At 38.7% G+C, this 13,203-nt stretch overlaps 1 protein-coding gene across 1 annotated transcript in view; it reads left to right on the top strand.

Annotated features, from left to right (window-relative positions):
* The window catches only part of LOC126335883 (beta-1,3-galactosyltransferase 5-like), a 168,295-nt gene extending 156,265 nt beyond the window's left edge, over positions 1–12,030 (top strand). The window contains exon 3 of the mRNA XM_049999354.1: positions 10,950–12,030. Coding sequence (XP_049855311.1) covers positions 10,950–11,664 — 715 coding nt within the window. The 3' untranslated portion in view covers positions 11,665–12,030. The remainder of the gene's footprint in view (positions 1–10,949) is intronic.
* The last annotated feature ends 1,173 nt before the right edge of the window (positions 12,031–13,203 follow it).

The raw sequence follows: 13,203 nt of genomic DNA, 5'->3' as shown, positions 1-13,203 counted from the left end.
CCCATGTGCTAAAGGTCCCATGTTCCTCATTGAGATATGACACTACTGCTTTTTTATCTATTTTACTTAATGTGTGTGTGTGTGTGTGTGTGTGTGTGTGTGTGTGTGTGAGTGTGTGTGTTTTAAATGATGACACCACCATTTGACTGCATTGTTGTTATTTATTTACAACCCACTATTATATACTTATCTTTTTACAAGATGATGATTTTACATCTGGCATTTTATTTCATATTTTTCTTAATTTTAAGCTTGATGTCTGGTTATAATGTTAATGACAAACTCAATCACTTGAAAATAGCATAAAAGGCTAAAACCTGGGTTTTAATTAAATAAACAACAATACATTCAATTGGTGGTGTGTTCATTTGAAAATTATTGATCTACTGTTGCTCAGCAACATCAAAAACTGCTTAATGTGTGTATCTTTCTACTTGTTTTAGTTGTCCTTTGTACTTCAGTAATCATTGTTGCCACAATTGTGTCATGGCCACTGATACCAGTTTCAATGTAGACTTCTTCAAAGAGGTCATATCTATTTGTTGCCATTAGATCTAACATATTTCCATCATAAATGGGGTTCCGAACTATTTGTTGCTGGAGGTTTTCAGAGAAAATAGGATATCTTGTCATGCCTACCATTAACAAAACTGTAATTTTCCCAGTTGATTGTTGGATGGTTAAAGTCTCCACCAATGATTATAGTATGGGGTTCTGTAACATTTTTGGTTACATCAAGAGGTGAGTCTGGATTGCGATAGAAGGATCCATTACCACGTCTTGCCCAATCAACCTTGCATGCAGCTTTAATTTCTATCTCGAAGGATATGAGTTTCTTGTCTACTGTGGCAAATACACCACTTCTAGTTCTCAGTGGCCTATCCTTTCAATAAAAACTTAAATTTCCCCCAAAAATCTCACTCCTATCAATTTCAGGTTTCAACCAGCATTTCAGTATTATGTGAGATTCACTGCTTTTCAGGAGTACTTTAAACTCTGTCACTTTGTTGTGAATGCTTTGGCAGTGATTTTAATACTCTCACTTGTGTGGGACATTGTTTTGGACCTTATACTTCTGGGTCTCCTACGGCTGTCATCATATGGACTGGGTGTCCGCCCCCGATAGCTGAGTGGTCAGTGCGACAGAATGTCAATCCAATGGGCCCGGGTTCGATTCCCGGTTGGGTCAGAGATTTTCTCCGCTCAGGGACTTGGTGTTGTGTTGCCCTAATCATCATGATTTCATCCCCATTGACGCGCAAGTCGCCGCAGTGGCGTCAAATCGAAAAACTTGCACCAGGCGAACGGTCTACCCAATGGGAGGCCCTCATCATACGACATTATTATTATTATGGACTGGGTGGAGAGTTGCCTAATGTAAAAAGCTCTGTGTGCACTTCTCACACACTCAGCTACCTAAATAGCAGTATCTGATGTTTACTGCACATCTAACCTATTTTTGGGGACCCTACAGTTCTTAACCCTATGGCACTATTCAGGAAGTTACAACCAAGCTTGTCACAGAACTCTCAAATTCTGTGGTTCAGCCCCTCCACTCAACTCAGAACCAGGAGGCCATGATCAGTTCTGGTGACAAAGCCACAGGTTGTGAGCTTCATTGAAGCTCCGTGTGCAAGGCTGGCTTTCTCAACCTTCTCTGACAGTCACTGGAATGATCCAAGAATGACCTCAGGACCCAGATAATGGGCATCATTTGTTCCAATGTGCACCATAATCTGTAGGTGGTTGCACCCTGTTCCCTCAGTTGCTGTCAGAATAGCCTCTTCAATGTGTTTAATGAGGCCCCCGGGCATACACAGTGAGAACACCTTGTGTTTGTTCCTGCCCTTGCTGTCATTTCACTAATAGATACCATTATTCGCCATTTGTTTGAACTACCAATGATTAATAAACACCTTCCCTTTTGTGTTTGCCTCTTCTTGACATGGGACAAATCAAGTTTCCCCAAAACAGCTGAAGTGAGTCCTATTGGCTCAGATTCAGTGAAAGATAGCACCATGAACATGTTGGTTATGGTGATCAGTATTACAACATGGGTCCTTGCCTGTCCCTGTCTACCCTGTACGGGTCACCCAGATCTATCGTTGACACACGACTTGCATTCAAGTGGAAGAGTAATGGCAGATCCTGTACTTCCTGTAAAGGAGACAGGATCCACAGGAGTGGATAGTACTTGAGGTATTTGTGGTACCACAGGTACATGACTCTTGTGAGCTCATTCAGCACACTGATTCTCAGCATCTGCCAATTGTTTGGCAATAGTCAGGATGATTACCAGCTGCTTATGAATGTCAGTTAACTCATTCCTTGTTTGGGACCAACATTCACAGTGGGGTTACATTGTAGTTGGTGCAATGTTTTACAGAGTAGTTTAACAAATGCTTTAAACTAAAATACCATACTACATTAATTTCTTTTACATCTTGTGTTGCAGATATGCCAGTCACTGTTCAGCTGCATTAGTTTTTATTATATTCTAGGAACTAAATATAACAATTTCTTGATCATCAAAGAAGCCCCTGTAGGATTTGTCGTCAGCATTACACAAATTCTCACTTCTTGCTTGTACTGAATGAATCTTCTGTTTTTTAAGGTGAATTACCTTGAAGGAGAGTTCTGTAAGACAATATGGAGTGAAAATATGCTAACTAAGCCAACAACCCCGTCTTTAGGTTAACATACCTAATTTTAGTTTGTTATCCAGCTGAAATACAAGGAATTTTACTCACAGTGTTTTTGTTAGGGTTGACTGTTAATCTCTGCATTTGGTACTAGCAAGTCATTTTTGAACTACTTGTACACTTCTTCAACTGCCATTTGGTCTGTGTCTGGTAAGGCTGAGTTCGAGCCTTTGATTAGTATATTTGTGTCATTATAAATCAGTAACTACAGTCTTTGCACCATTGTTTAATCATTGGAATATAAGTTATGTTGTTTAAGAACAGAAGCAAATCCAGGATACCAAGTGTGATGGTGCAGTGGTAACACACTCAACTTGGATTTAAGAGGACAGTAATTCAAATCTCTACCTAGACATCCAGATTCAGCTTTCTGAGGTTTCCTTAAACAACTTAAGGCAAATGGTGGGCTGATTACTGTGAAATGGACATGTTTGGTCTCCTTCCCCATATATTTGTACTTTGAGCTGGTGTTCTGTCCCGGATGAGTTTTATCATCAATAGAACATTAAACACTAACATGCTTTCCTCTAGAGCCCAGTAATAAATCTTTTGGGACCCCATATGTTACATTTCCTTATTCTGAATTTAGTTTTACCACTGTAATACAGTCTGTCAGTGTGATGGTCTGTCTGCTTTTTTTTTTTTTTTTTTTTTTTTTTTTTTTTTTTTTTTTTTTATAGAGGCAAGACATTGTCCATGTGAGAGGAAGACTGTTAATACAAAGTGGAACTTTGTGGTTCATACAGTCAGAAGCTTTGGTAAGGCCACAAGATATTGCCCCACCAAGAAAAATTTTCAATATTCTGTGATATGCAAAATATTTCAGGACTGCAGGCAACCTGTGATGTAATGAGGCCTTATCTTAATAGATAACAGGAGCTGTTTAAGGATTAGATATAATTTTTCACTCTGCAAGTTCCTAAATGCAGCAATTGCTGCTGAGATTATCCATAACATATAGTACCATAGATGAGAGTTTCCCGAACTGTGTTCTGCAGAACACTGGCATTCCATGGTAAGTGAATAGATGATCCATGAGGAACTCCTAATAACGTGGTGTTTTTCCTAATATTAATTCCTTATTTTTAAAAAAAAAAATTATTATGGATTCTGTGTTATTAAACTTCAAGTAATCACTGAATATGACAAGCTTTTAAATTTTTCAAAATTTTATTTATTTTATTAAACTTCAAAATAAACACAGTGTTCCATCAGAGTGCCAGGATTCTTTGTGATCTGTCAGAGGAAAAGTGTGGGAACCCCTGCCATAGAAAAAGAGTGATAACTAGGTTACATCATTTATGCCATTCATTCACTATACTGGTCAAAAACATACCATAAACAAAAAGTACATAGAAACACAGCATGTGAATAATGCAGATCAGCGTATGGTTCTGGGAGTGGGTCACAGTGACTACCCCTCCCCATCTACAACTAAATGGAGCTTGCTGTTAAACCCACTTATAACTTGCTAAGCTGCTTAAGATAACTATAATAATAATAATAATAATAATAATAATAATAATAATAACTATAATAATAATAATAATAATAATAATAATAATAAAATAAAATGTTTAAATATAATAATAATATACATCTACATTTATGCTCCGCAAGCCACCCAACAGTGTGTGGCGGAGGGCACTTTATGTGCGACTGTCATTACCTCCCTTTCCTTCCAATCGCATATGGTTCGTGGGAAGAACAACTGCTGGAAAACCTCCGTGCGCGCTTGAATCTCTCTAATTTTACATTCATTATCTCCTCGAGGGGTATAAGTAGGGGGAAGCAATATATTCGATACGTCATCCAGAAACGCACCCCTCGCAACCTGGACAGGAAGCTACACCGTGATGCAGAGCGCCTCTCTTGCAGAGTCTGCCACTTGAGTTTTCTAAACATCTCTGTAACGCTATCACGCTTTCCAAATAACCCTGTGACGAAACACGTGCTCTTCTTTGTATCCTCTCTATCTCCTCTGTCAACCCGACCTGGTATGTATCTCACACTGATGAGCAATACTCAAGTATAGGTCAAATGAGTGATTTATAAGCCACCTCCTTTGTTGATGGACTACATTTTCTAAGGACTCTCCCAATGAATCTCAACATGGCACTCGCCTTACCAACAATTAATTTTATATGATTATTCCACTTCAAATTGTTCTGTACGCATACTCCCAGATATTTTACAGAAGTAACTGCTACCAGTGTTTGTTCCGCTATCATATAATCATACAATAAAGGAGCCTTCTTTATACGTATTCACAATACATTACGTTTGTCTGTGTTAAGGGTCAGTTGCCACTCCCTGAACCAAGTGCCTATCCACTGCAGATCTTCCTGCATTTTGGTGCAATTTTCTAATGATTCATCTCCTCTGTATACTACAGCATCATTCGCGAAAAGCCGCATGGAACTTCTGACACTATCTACTAGGTCATTTATATATATTGTGAAAAGCAGTGGTCCCAAAACACTCCCCTGTGACACGCCAGAGGCTACTTTTACGTCTGTAGACACGTCTCCATTGAGAACAACATGCTGTGTTCTGTGTGCTAAAAACTCTTCAATCCAGCCACACAGCTGGTCTGATATTCCATAGGCTCTTACTTTGTTTATCAGGCGACAGTGCGGAACTGTATCGAACGCCTTCCGGAAGTCAACGAAAATGGCATCTACCTGGGAGCCTGTGTCTGATATTTTCTGGGTCTCATAAACAAATAAAGCGAGTTGAGTCTCACATGATCACTGTTTGCGGAATCCATGTTGATTCCTACAGAGTAGATTCTGGGTTTCCAGAAATGACATGATACGCGAGCAAAAAACATGTTCTCAAATTCTACAACAGATCGATGTCAGAGATATAGGCCTGTAGTTTTGCGCATCTGCTCGATGACCCTTCTTGAAAACTGGAACAACCTGTGCTCTTTTCCAATCATTTGGACCCTTCCCTTCCTCTAGAGACTTGCGGTACACGGCTGTTAGAAGGGGGGCAAGTTCTTTCGCATACTCTGTTTAGAATCGAATTGGCATCACATCGGGTCCAGTGGACTTTCCTCTGTTGAGTGATTTCAGTTGCTTTTCTATTTCTTGGACACCTTTTTCGATGTCAGCCATTTTTTCATTTGCGCAAGGATTTAGGGGAGGAACTGCAGTGCGGTGTTCCTCTGTGAAACATCTGTGGAAAAAGGTGTTTAGTATTTCAGCTTTACACGTGTTACGCGTGTCATCCTCTGTTTCAATGCCATCATCATCCCGGAGTGTCTGGATATGCTGTTTCGAGCCACTTACTGATTTAACGTAAGACCAGAACTTCCTAGGATTTTCTGTCAAGTCGGTACATAGAATTTTACTTTCGAATTCACTGAACGCTTCACACATACCCTCCTTACGCTAACTTTGACATCGTTTAGCTTCTGTTTGTCTGAGAGGTTTTGGCTGTGTTTCAATTTGCAGTGAAGCTCTCTTTGCTCTCCCAGTAATTTCCTAACTTTGTTGTTGAACCACGGAGGGTTTTTCCCGTCCCTCACAGATTTACTTGGCATGTACCTGTCTAAAACACATTTTATGATTGCCTAGAACTTTTTCCATAAAACATCATTGTCAGTGTCGGAACAGAAATTTTCATTTTGATCTGTTAGGTAGTCTGAAATCTGGCTCCTGGTACTCTTGCTAAACAGATAAACCTTCATCCACTTTTTTTATATTCCTATTTACTTCCATATTCAGGGATGCTGCAACGGCCTTATGATCACTAATTCTCTGTTCTGTACTTACAGAGTCAAAAAGTTTGGGTCTGCTTGTTATCATTAGGTCCAAGATGTTATCTCCATGAGTTGGTTCTCTGTCTAATTGCTTGAGGTATAATGTGACTCGATGCTCTGTCCCTACCACCCATCCTGAATATCTGAGTGTCTCAGTCTATATCTGGTAAATTGAAATCTCCACCTAAGCCTGTAACACGCCTAGGAAATTTATGTGAAGTGTATTCCAGATTTTCTCTCAGTTGTTCTGTGACTAATGCTGCTAAGTCAGGAGGTCGGTAAGAGGAGCCAATTATTAACCTAGCTCAGTTGTTGAGTATAACCTCCACCCATATTAATTAACAGGAACTATCCACTTCTATTTCACTACAGGATAAATTACTACTAACAGTGACAAACTCGCCACCATCAACTGCATGTAATCTATCCTTTCTAAACACTGTCTGTGCTTTTGTAAAAATATTGGCAGAATTTATCTCCGGCTTCAGCCAGCTTTCCGTACCTATAACGATTTCTGCTTCAGTGCATTCTATCAGCGCTTGAAGTTTTGGTACTTTACCAATGCAGCTTCGACAGTTTACAGTTACAATACCGATTGCTGCTTGGTCCCCGCATGTCCTGACTTTGCCCCACACCCTTTGAGGCTGTTGCCTTCCTGTACTTGCCCAAGGCAATCTAACCTAAAAAACTGCCCAGTCCATGCCACACAACCCCTGCTACCCGTGTAGCCGGCTGCTGTGTGTAGTGGACTCCTGACCTATCCAACGAAACCCGAAACCCCACCACCCTATGGCATAAGTCGAGGAATCTGCTGCCAAACTTGATGATAGGTCAAAACTATGTGCTGGACTGTGACTCGAACTCGCGACCTTTGCCTTTTGCAAGAAAGTGTTCACCGACTGAGTAGCCAAGCAAAACTCGTGACGTCACAAAAGTTCTCCTGTGAAACTTGCAAGAATAGCACTCTGGGAAGGAAGGATATTGTGGAGACTTGGCCACAAAAGATAAAGGTCCCAGGTTTGAGTCTTGATCAGGCATACAGTTTTAATCTGCCAGGAAGTTTCATATCAGTGCACACACCTCTACAGAGTGAAAATTTATCTCTGGAAACATCCCCCAGGCTTTGACTAAGCCATGTCTGTGCAATATTCTCTCTTCCAGGAGTGCTAGTCTTTTAAGTTTCACAGGAGAGCGTCTGTGATGTGTGAACATAAGAGATGAGGTGCTGATGGAAGTAAAGCTGTGAGGATAGGTCATGAGTCACACTTGGAAAACTCGGTTGGTGCCCATGAATAGCAAATACTCTGAGTTCAAGTCTCAGTCCAGCACGCAGTTTTAATCTGCCAGGAAGTTTCGCATCAACACACACTCTGCTGCAGAGTGGAAATTTCATTCTGGAAACATCCCTTAGGTTGTGACTAAGCCGTGCCTCCACAATTTCTTTTCTTTCAGAAGTGCTAGTCTTGCACGTTTTGCAGGAGAGCTTGTGTGAGATCTGGAAAATAGGAGACGATGTACTGGTGGAAGTAAAGCTGTGAGTTGTGCTTTGATAGCTCATTCATGAGGACTTGCGCACAAAAGGAGTTCAAGTCTCAGTTTGACACACAGTTGTAATCTGCCAGGAAGTTTCATATAGTACACCTCCGTCTGCAAAGTGAAAATCTCATTCTGGATAATAATAATACATTGTTTAGTTACAATAAAATACATAAAATATTTTAATAACCTAGTAATTTGTTTGTATGAGTACTTAATTCAGCAATTTAACATAACTCACAAAAAATGCAATTTAGAGAAATACAGCATTTGAAAAGGATTTGCCCAAAAGTTGAGAAGTATGTGTGTCATGTGATTGATTTAAGAACTATAATAGCAAAAAAACCTTTATTAATTCGATAATGTAATAATTTACACAATATGAAATCAAAGTGTGCAATCAGTGTTGTTAGTATTTCACTTAGGGGTATGATTGTGAACACAAGTTTGCAGACTAAGGCTATGTGAGCATGTAAATGAGTGAAATGGGGTTTCTGTCACTACTTCCTGCCTTTGTTCACTAAGTCAGATAGTTTATTTTTTTCTTTAGTTGTGAGTCTCTTCCTTTCTGTCTTTACTGACTCAATTTCCTGTTGTTTACTGGTTCTATCTGTAGACTCACAGACAGTGTCAGATTTGCTGGTGACACCAGTTATGAACTTTGTGTGAGTGTATACCTTTTTGTAGCTGGAATAGTGTCAGCAACCGACCAGGACAGGAACCCATTCACACGGGCAGAGTGTCATACAAGCAACTGAAAATCATAGTATGTTAAACATAGCTTGAAATTTCTAGAATTTTATGCAATTTTTGTGATTCTTTATTTTATTTTTTTTATATAAAGTTAGACAATTTTTTTTTAAATTAACACATATAAACACATAAATTCATTAACTGAACTCCTGAACTCTTTTAAGAAGGGGGAATCATGACTCCTCCCCCTTGGATCTTGGCTTGTGTCTAATTTGTGTGTGGCAGGTAGGCCAACATATCTGTACATCACCTGTTAGATGTTTATGGATCAATGCATTTATCACAAGTATAGTTACAGATGCCAAAGTCAAGTCATAATCTCAGTGATACAGCTGATAATTCTTCTTTCCCAGCTAACCTTGTGCCAGATATGTAACAACTGGACATATATGACATTTTTCACTCGGCAGTAAGCCCTTCCTTAACCATCAGAGCTTAGCACTATTGAACAAAGGAATTAAATCAAAGAAATCTTCATGAAATACACAGATTGCCTCCTTGATTTAGATTTATGACATACAGATTGTCTTGTAGCTTCAAAAAATAGATATTTTGTGATGATGCTTTATTTACATTTGCATCAAATTTTAATTGTTTACTTACATCCCTATGAGTCATAGGTGGATCAGTTAATGCATTCCCAGTGATTCAGTTCATGATGTTGCTCCCTTGTTGCCCATCTGTGGATGCTCACACACCGATTTCCTTTGATTATACTATAAGGGAGACCATTGTTTTCTATTATGACTTACACATATTCCTGCAAACTCAATTTTACATTAAAGCACTGTGAAACACACGTCAGAGAGTCTTTCTTGTTGTGCCAAATGTTAGGATTTCTTCCCATTCTGTAACTGCATAAATGTATCTGTGCAAATGGTAACTGGTCTAATCTTGTCTTTGTGGTCTCTTCACGAGTGGTATGTAGGAAGCAGTAGTTTGTTTCTGGATTCCTCATAAACTGATTCTTCAAATTTTGTAAGTTGAGGTTCAGAACATAGTAAGCTTCTATCTTCGAGCATGTACCAGTTTTGGGTTTATCAGCATTTCTGTGACACTGCCATGGGTCAGAAAAACTTGTCACCATTTGTGCTGTTCTTCTTTTATGTATTCAATATTTGACATATTTGGTATGGATCCCACACAATTGAGCAGTATTCCAGGATGACTTCCACAAGTGTCTGGTAAGGAACCTCCTTTGTAAGACTACATTTTCCCAGTATCCTACTAATGAACTAAAGTATATCAGCTGCCTTATCAATGACTGACTCTGTGTCATCATTTAAAACAAGTGGTCATTTATTTATATTTAAAAGTAAAAAATGAAAGCTAACCGGCACATGCAAGGACACCATTACATATGCATATGCATATGCAGGTCCTGTGGTTTTGAGGGGATGAATTCATCTACAGAATAAATGCAAATAGTCCTGATTCTTGATGAAATGATGTTGAGAAAATTATATTTACAGTTCTGAACAAAATAAAGGATTTATATCTTGCACTTGTGAGTACTTTTATTTGCAAAAAACCATGACACCATAAGTTAAAATTGTTTATGAATATGTAAGTGAATGAAGCAATCATTACAGGACAGCAAGGTGTAAATATTAGAATGAGATTGACTGTTGATATTGATCACCTCCTACCATCTGGCTGTGTTTTCTAGCTTGGTTCAGAAATGTGATAATATCGTAAGGAGAGATCAGGTTTTAAAATGGTTGTTTGAGACCGCCCCCCTCGAAAGTTGGAGTGGCAGTTATTGACTAGGAAAAATATATACAGCCATTATCCTGGGGTGTAATTCTAAGACAGGTTTCCAGAACAATCCAACAGCAGTAATCCAAATATATTGACAAACTCTATTAACATGATGTTTTTAACCATTGAAGATGACATGCCTTCTTATGTGTCTGTGACCTGACTGTTTCCATTCCTTAATCAACAACTGTTGAAATGGGTTGTCGTGGTGGCACCGTTTTTCATCCTCAGTAATACTGTATTACACGAAACCCTTTTGTCCATTTGGTATTGACAGACCATGTTCCAAAAGAATTAGACATTACATCCACGAATCTGCTACACACCCACTTGCTTTCATGAGTGCTTGTAGTATAATAATCTAACTTTGTGCATACAGAAGCATTTTTTATATTTTTTCATCACTATGATCTGTTGTTTTCTTGCAGGTATGCAGATGTTCTTCAAGGAAGCTTTCTTGAAGCTTATCGCAACCTGACATACAAACATGTGATGGGACTGCAGTGGGCTGTACATCACTGTCCACAAGCACGATTTGTTATCAAAATGGATGATGATATTGTAGTGAATATGTACAAACTTTCTGAAATAATTTCATATATTTCTGAATCTCAGAGAAAGGATCTCCTTATGGGTTATGTACTTAAGGGGATGGTTCCAGTTCGAGAACCTGCTAACAAATGGTATGTGACCCATGAGGAATTTGCTGGTAATATGTATCCCCAGTTTCTATCAGGATGGATGTACATAACCACACCTCCAGTGATAAATAAACTGCTTTCTGCAGCTCAGAAGGAAAAATTCTTCTGGATAGATGACACTTTTGTCACGGGTATTCTTGCCCAACAAGCAGGTGTTGAAGGCTATAGAAATATAAGCAACATGTTTACAACAGATCCTGGTTATCTGGAGTGCTGTCTCAGACACTCAGATGTGTACTGTGATTTTATGGTTGGTCCAAGTGGAGGTGATTACAGTTTACAAATTAGATTAGCTATGCATGCTAAAAGATGTCTTGATATGGGATCTTGCAAGAACAGAAGCCCTCAAAATGCACTGAGAAGGACCTGTGTAAATAAGGGAAGGCAGCAGCTACCTCTTTCTGGTGGACAAGGCTATGTCGCTGAAGTAAAAATAGGTTGATTTTTTTCAGTGAAAGTGTTTGTTCACTGATGGATTTTCAATTAACTGATACAAACAGATCTGTTTTACTGAGATTCTGGCTTGATGCTATTATAGTGTGTGTATTTTAATAATAGATATAAAATTTCTGTATATGCATACTAATATTTTGTCATGAAATATATTTTATACAATTTTACATAACATAATCAATAATTCCATTTCATGTACCTTTACTTGCAAAGGAAAAAATGTACATATAGAGAGAGAACATACAGGTAGATTAAAAAAATTGTAGTTAACTGATGGCAGCAGACTGACAAAGACGGACAATGTCTGGACATACTGATAGATGTGCCATGTGAAAATACATTTTATTCAATACAAGATGCAATTGTCAATTATATAACCTGATTGTAAGCTGCAAGCGACGTAATATATAATTATTCAGAGTGCAAAGACAGCACCAGTAAGCAAATAATCTACACTGCACATATAATATAACCGACAATTTGCTGTCCATATCCTTCTGCCACTCCCTCCCAAGTCCCCTTAAATGTAATAAAGGGTGTGACAGTGGAAAGTTGTGCATCTGGTGTGCACGTGGAATCATATATAAATAAAATGTTGATGTTAATCGCCGACGCAGACCTGGTGAATGTTGCAGCTGGTGCAGATGCTGGCTTCAGGCTGTCAGTGTATTTAATGATGGAAATGCCATCGGTAATAACATATAACGTTCTGTCATGGCATGCCAGTAATATATAGAGACCATTCTACAATGCTTAAAGAGGTTTTAAAATGGCATCGTGTTTGATGATTCCAGGACTGTAAGTCACAGAAAATTAATAGTCGCCAAATGGAATGTTCTTTTAAAACAGCCAGGTGGAGCTTTTATATCTCTGAGCATAGATTAACATACAGCTGATGCTTTAATAATATTGTTTGACATGTCAGTGAAGAATTTTCCAGAGAGTTAAAGTGTTTTTTGACATTGGTAAAGGTCCATTGACCTCAATACGTATGTGTTCAAATTGTTGACTCAGTGGGGTGAATGTTCTGAGCACAGCTGTAACATGGTAACTGTTAGTTATGTTGTTGTGCTGGCAAGCATTACATTGGCAGATTTATGCCTTGAAATCCTTCTCAATATTTGGCCAGATGAACACCTTTATCTTTCCAGTTTAGTTAAAATTATTTATTGGTTGACACTTCACACATTGGAGGGGTCTCCTCCAATCAGAGTGTTTATTGTCATACCTGAACTGTTCAGCTTTGCCAAACTGTCACAGCAAATGGCTAGTCCACTTCCATTGTTTGGCTAGTGTAGTATATGAACCATTGTTACATGTATGTTCTTTTGGCATCATTATTGTAAACAAAAGAGTAAAGCTACATATGCAGTCAAGTGCATCAGAACTGAATCATGTAATCTATGCATTTGCATTAATGAAGCAAATGAAAAGCACAGCACAAAGTACAAACAAAAGAGGAAGCAAAGGGACAGTGACAATTCTGAGTGACAGTCACAGACGTGATTCCACAATCATTAGAAGACAC

The sequence above is a fragment of the Schistocerca gregaria genome, chromosome 2 (assembly GCF_023897955.1).
Source record: "Schistocerca gregaria isolate iqSchGreg1 chromosome 2, iqSchGreg1.2, whole genome shotgun sequence".
In the NCBI taxonomy this organism is placed as follows: Eukaryota; Metazoa; Arthropoda; class Insecta; order Orthoptera; family Acrididae; genus Schistocerca; species Schistocerca gregaria.
Note: the sequence above shows the minus strand (reverse complement) of the source record. Positions and strands in the feature narration are given on the sequence as shown.